We start from the raw sequence: 7,166 nt of genomic DNA on the forward strand, positions 1-7,166 counted from the left end.
GGGGGGGTATATATATGCAAATGTTCATGTGGATATGCACATGCATGCATTGTGGAAATCACTATATCAAGAAATTTTCATACAGAACATATTGAAACACTGTTTTGAAAAATCAGGAGAGAGAGAGAGAGAGAGAGAGAGAGAGAGAGAGAGAGAGAGAGAGAGAGAGAGAGAGAGAGCTAGGTGGGGTATAATTTTGAACAGAAGAGTTTCCTATCTTGTTTTTAATCTTCTAGTTTAAGTGTCAAGCACCGTGGAGGAACAAAACCAGCCTGACACTAATATGAAACATAGAATCCTTTAGAAGTAGAAAATGTAATAAAGATAGGTTTTCTCCAATCAAATCTTAGGGCTATGACTATAGAAGTAAAATCTGGGCCTTTGCCTAAAACTGCTAGAAGAATCATGGTTAAATTACAAATCCAAAGCACTTGATAAATACTGCTTTGTTTTGTATTATACTACTTTATGTAAACACATTGCATCTTTCAAAGAATGCTGAATTACAATAACTATTTCACTCCCTATGATAATAAGCATCAATTTGAAATGAACCACAGCTTCTTCCGAAGATGGAACAGAGGAAGAAAGCCAGAGAAAGTTCTCAGGGTTCCTGGTCTATGAGGAGTTTCAGTTGCAAAGTTAAAGTGATCCAATTGCAGCTGAATTTTCTTATTAAAAACTCTGACAGCACTGTGGAGTGAACTCGCCTTGTCTTACTGTGTTTTCTGTCACGTTTGGTTGTTGTCTCTTGGTGGCCTGTTCATTTCGAAAGGAAGATGGAGAGAGAGTGGATCCAGGGGAGAGGGGAGATGGTGGGAAGCTGGAAGGAGTGGTGAGATGGGAAACTGTGATTGGGATTGTATGTAAGAAAAAAAATCTATTTTCAATAAAATGAAAAGAATTATAAATAAAGAAAAGCATCAATTCATTTGTCATAGTCAAACTATGCTGTGAAACACTTAAAAAATTTTAATTTTTAATTTTCATAAGAAAACCAAGTTATTATACTGAGGGGTGTAAAAGAACCTAAGAATAGGCATCTTCACTGAAGTCTCTGCCATACAATTTAGGTGACCACAGGGCATTCATACTTTCTATAAAGGTCAACTAAATGGCAGATGAGGGAAAGGATTAGGGATTGGGTTATTAAAAACAATTCTTCTTAAAATTGTATAATAGTATTTGGATTTTGAATTGTTGATTTGATGTTGCCTGATATTAACTATGTTTTTTTTTCACACCTCTCCTTCACCTCCTCTCCACTTCTTTGTCCAGCTAATTGACAGCTTCTTCATACTGTGAAATCGCTAAAATGCTGCCTTCTCCTCAAGCTTCTATGTGGAAAAGTATTGCTCTTTGTTTCCTAGATGGAAGAGTAGCTTCAGAATATAGTGTCCTTTGGTTTTTGATTTTTTTTTCCCAGTGGTTCCTGTGCTCTGTGGCCACATCAATTTCAGTAAAGCCTGGCTACCATCAGTTCATGAACGGCAGAGTTTCAAGATCTTTGATGCCCCTTCCCTGACTCATATTTATGATCTCAAACACGTTTATTCCTAACTAAAGACATACTGGTTATTAGTGACTTTTGTGCCCTGAGCAAGTTCCCCAGTGTTAGCATCCATTCCTCAAAGTGCACAGGTCTGCCTGGATTCCTCTTACCCCCTCCCCATCCCTTGAAATTCTCCTCATCCCAGTCTTTATTAAAAACTAGCCTTGACTCAGTCACCTTCAGACCTCCAATGAGATCTAATTGCTCCTATACTCCCACCATGAATTTCAATCGCTTTCCTCAGTTATTTTTCAAAATTTGGCAATGGTATTACTGGGTTACAAGATTGCAAAGTTATTGACAGCAAATTTTATTTTACATATCACAATATAGATCTCCTCGAATAGACTCAGAGATGAATGTATAAATAGTCGATAAACTTACATGTTATCTTTGGAAATATAATTGGTGGATTGTGAATCATTGTAATGTATAAAGCACAAATGGATGGTTAAAAATAAAAGCTTGCAAAAGAAGAACACTCAAATGGCAGCTTTGAAATGGGATAGACAGAAAAAGGGGACTATTCTAAATATTTTTGAGACATAAGGAATTTGCCCTTGTTCAAAGGTCAATCAATTGTAAGTGACAGACAGATCAATACTGCCTTCTGCCTGGTCACCACAGCTAAATTCTGAACTGTGCATTCTTAACTCTTAAAACGCCAAGAATCAACGTAGCCTGAATGCGGATCTTTTTACCTGGAGACACTGGATCCTTAGAACAGAGTTATGAGATGAAAGTCTTTAATTTTGATTGTGGGAAATGTACATACAATCCAACTTGCTATCCTCCCTACTCTAAGTGTTTAGTCCTATAATATTGTGGTCTTCATATTCTTTCATAATTATGACCTTGTTTTAAAATGAGTGTTTTCCCATGTACAAATAATGTGTATGTGATGCTGGAAATCAAAAGGACAAAGTGAAATCTATTGATGGGCTAGCTCCTCATTGAAAATGCCCAACAGTTTGACAGACATCCATCTGTAATTTTGACCCCAATACATGAGATTTAAAAGCTTAACCATTTAGGTATATAATGCTTAACTGGCATTTTCATTGTCTCATTAAATTATAAATGTTTTCTTCAAATTCATGTTTGTTTGCTTTATTTCATTTCCAAGTTTTCACTATCAGAAGACGCATAGATCAACATTCCAAGACTGCTATTGCTAATAATATAGGTATTGCATCTTTTAGAAACTTTCAAAAACCCCATAGAGATTACTTCACCTTCTTATTCCTAGACTGATTGAACCCTGTCAATCAGTTGATAACATAGTTTTCTTCTATCTGTGAAGGTTTGAGAGAGGAGGTGCACGACATCACCATGGGTTCAAAGAACATCTCCCACATAGAGTGACAGCCAATGACTTCATGTTGTAATGAACAAATCATTGCACTTGTAACTCTGATGAGTTTCTACTGCTTCTGTTATGTTTACTGAGGGCTTTGAACAACTTTGGTATCTGAATAACACTACCATTCTCTTGAGCTTCTGGGCTGTAAGTGTCTATTTTAATTTGTATTTCTATTTTAAAGCTTATGCAGATAATTTTTACAATTTTTTATATTTCTAATTAAAATGCCTCTTACAATTCTTCGAGTTAAAAGAGTCTTATTTTCTTCATAAGAATGATATATATTATATAAATTCTAACATCTTATACATTGTTTTATTTTTTTCTTGGTTGATTGGAGAAACAGCTGTGGGCACATTCTTGTAAATTACTTCAGGATTATTGACATAAAAATATTTTTACAAATTTATTTATTTATTTATTTATTGGTTTTTTGAGACAGGGTTTCACATCTGTAGCTCTGGAGCCTGTCCTGGAACTTCCTTGGTAGACCAGGCTGGCCTCGAACTCACAGAGATCCGCCTGCCTCTGCATCCCGAAGGCTGGGATTACAGGTATGCGCCACCACCGCCCGGCTTACAAATTTATTTAAATATTTTTTATAATATAACTATATCAGAAGTTGCCAGTGCCATCAGGCATAACTTTGGCCTTTTTCTTAGTCCATTGATATAAGAAGTTCTTTTGACAATAATACACACACACATGCTCCAGATTCCTGAATCTTCTTCATGCTTGTCCACTAGATTCAGATATAATTTATTCAGCATCATTAATACTTTGGCCAGTGTTGCCTTTCTTACGCCAACATGTCACTTCTTAAATAAACTTGATCTTGTTAGCTAACAAAAAAAATCTATTGGAAAACTTATTTGGACTTCTATTACATTTTTACATGAGTTTGGAGAAAACTGTATATTTGTAACCCTACAGTGTTTTATTCTGCAAAACACTGTACCATTCTGTCTATTTGAGTTGCTTAGCAAATCTACTGTTTCTAAATTTCATTACATATTAATAACATTTTTTATTTGAACACCTCTGGAGTTCTGCCTTAAATATTGCCTCCTCTTTTAAATTTTTCTTTAACATGAGGAAAAACTTAGGTATAAGAACATTAAAAATAGGACATATGCAATGTGAGTAGCCCTAGTTAACTGAAAAGTGAGATAATTTGATGAGTTTTATTGCTATTGATCCAAATCTTTTCAAATTCTACAAGATCTTTTTAAAAATTATGGTCAGTTTGATGATTCTGACATAGGACTGCAGCACTTGAAAGGCAAAGTCAAGAGGATTACCATGATGTCAAGGCTAGCCTGTGCTACACAGTGAATGCCAGGCCAGACAAAGCTACTTGGCAAAACTATCCCAAAAAGTTACAAAGAAAAGAGTTGATACTATGGTGTTTATAACATGGAATGGGGCTTATTCAAATAAACTACACAGAAAGTAAATTGAAAAATCTTTAAATGCATTGCAACAGGCATGTAATTCTTAAAGTACAAATAAGCATATGACCTATGAGGGCATTCATGTAACTTTTTTTTTTTCTGGGACTGTCACAAGACCCTGGACAGCTACTTATCTGTGCCATTCCCTACAACTGCTGAGCATCTTTAGGAAGAGCAAAAGTGCAACAGTGTTACCTGAATCCCAATGGGATAGTTAAGTAGTTCCATGTGAATTAAGAAATCAAATTCAAACAAAAATATCTGTAGAAACTAAAGATTAACATGAATATATATTTGTTAATATTAATTATTATGACATTACTGGGACAATTACAGCCATTATTATCACACTTACAGGCATAAAGTTTGCTTTTAACAGAGAATCCAGGAAGCAATAGGCTCAGCAATTCCATTTCTTAGCTATTTTTAATTCGATAACCTAACAAAACTAATATAACAAAGAACATTTATTTTCTTTTTTCTTTTTACACATTTATTTTCATTCTTTTGACTTGAGTGTGCATGCTATAATTTCTCAAGACCAATATTTGTAAAGAAATGCAAGTAAACTGCAGTTTTGAATTTTATCTATCTAAAGAAGACTAATTTTTAAATTTTTTTAATAAGAATGGAATTTATAATAATAACTGGGAAGTATCTTCTCTGATTTCTTTGATTCAGGTTTATTTTAAAATCATTAATAGAATTATTCTTTGGGTCAAATTCACGTTTAGCAGGTTGTATCCATACAGTACATATGGACACACAAGCATAGACACGCACACACACAAGCATCTGAATTTGCTTTTGTAACTCGAGTGAGATGTTTTGCCCCTAATTTCAGGTGTTGGGGAAATAGGATTCCCTTTCTTCACTGTCCATAATAATATTGACATAATTGTTCTCCTTCTGTGTAGATAGAATATTTTCCTTATATGTTCTATAAAAATAATTATTGAGAGGTTCTTACAGATGAGGGTCATTTGAACCTGAGCTTTTTTTGTTTAAAAAATAATAAAAGGTTTATAAAACAACTATATTTAAACAATTTAAATATGGACATGATGTTCGAAATATATGTTTATGCTAACTTTGACACATTTTAAAATTTTTAAAATACAGGAATTTAATTGTCTTATAGTTTTCAAGTCAATTTCATTGTCTCTGATTATATGACGCATATACTATCAACCATTCTAATGCATTTGAAATATTTTAAATTAAAGTTTTCGAAACTTCAAATCTGAGCCATTTCCATTTTAACTGAATCTTTGAAGAATGAAGCAAAAATAAAACCAAGCCTGATAATGCAATACCAGTTGTAATCCCAGCTGTGTGTCGGGCTGAGGAGGAGGGATTAAAAATTAAAGGCCACTGTGGGCTACAGAGGAAGTTTAAAGACAGCCTGGGCAGCTTGCAAAGACCCACCTCAAAATCAAAACTGAAGAGAAGCCATAGCTGCACCTTATTGCTAAAGTGTGTGCCAAGGACTTTTGGGGCTCTGAGCTCAATCTTCAGCATAGCAAATTAATAATAATAATAATAATAATAATAATAATAATAATAATAATAATAATAACAGTGAATAAACAATAAGCAAAATATAGTTTAAACCTTGTGAAATGCTTTACTTAGAGGAGACTGAAGGGGAAGTCCTGAGGGCATCAGCTACCTTTTCTCCTGGCGTCACAGACACTCTCCAGATGCAGTGTGTATAAGAAGGGTAGCCATTTGGAAATCCTGGGGAGGAAAGGTTGCCACTGGACTCTTGTAGGGTTTCTCCACAAGCTGAAGGGGAAAAGGCATGAAATTATTTACCAGTCATTATGGAAGTAATGAATATAATGAATAGAACATTAAATAGTAATGCATATTTTTATTTCTTTTCTTTTTCTTTCTTATTTTCTTTCTGTAAGCAGTACTGACCTCTAACTATATCTTCAAACTGATCAGGAATGCATCACCCAGACTGACTACCCTTATAAATGAATTGTTTTTTATGTCTCTCTTAGAGAACTTCAGAATGCTTACCGGTGTCACTAAAGATAACCATAAAACAAGACTAGAGGTGATAAATAATTTAGCACATATAAAGTTGCCTTCATGGGAACACATCTCATTCATTCTTACAGCAGACAATCTCAAGGACATCTATATTTATCCAGGCTAGAGAAGACCTACTTCTGCGTTCCTGCAACCTTAAGAAACTTTCCTCTTTTTCTCACTAATATAATCAATGTGAATGAAGTCTATATTTATCAGTGATGTGTTGCTAATGTAAATGGTAATTTCATAGTAATATTCCTATTTAAAATTTGAAATTTAAAAATTCTTATGATAACTAATAAATATCCAATAATGATGATATAAAATGTCACATACAATAATTCATAATAAGAAAACAAAAAGTATTATGAAGAGGCAGAAACAATGGCTCAGTGATTAAGAACAATTGTTATTCTTGCAGAGGTCCTAGGTTTAGTCCCCAGCAGCCACACTGTGGCTCATAATTCTCTGAGCTATAGTTTAGGGGATCTGATGCCCTCCCTCTTCAGGTCTTTGTGACTACCAGGCACTCACATGCAGAGACACATGTAGGTAAAACACTCATATACCTAAAATAAAAATAAAGACATCTTTAAACACTATCATGGAAAATAACTGTTTTCTAGAATGTTTTATACATGTTACTTTTTTTTAATTTATTTATTTATTGAGGATTTCTGCCTCCTCCCCGCCACCGCCTCCCATTTCCCTCCCCCTCCCCCGGTTAAGTCCCTCTCCCTCATCAGCTTGA

The 7,166-nt window shown here is 34.4% G+C and overlaps 1 protein-coding gene across 1 annotated transcript in view; it reads right to left on the minus strand.

Moving 5' to 3' along the window:
• Window positions 1–7,166, minus strand: part of Tll1 (tolloid like 1) — a 185,737-nt gene that overhangs the window by 50,824 nt on the left and 127,747 nt on the right. The window contains exon 9 of the mRNA XM_005367745.2: window positions 6,042–6,157. Coding sequence (XP_005367802.1) covers window positions 6,042–6,157 — 116 coding nt within the window. The remainder of the gene's footprint in view (window positions 1–6,041; window positions 6,158–7,166) is intronic.

This window comes from Microtus ochrogaster, unplaced genomic scaffold, assembly GCF_000317375.1.
Source record: "Microtus ochrogaster isolate Prairie Vole_2 unplaced genomic scaffold, MicOch1.0 UNK23, whole genome shotgun sequence".
In the NCBI taxonomy this organism is placed as follows: Eukaryota; Metazoa; Chordata; class Mammalia; order Rodentia; family Cricetidae; genus Microtus; species Microtus ochrogaster.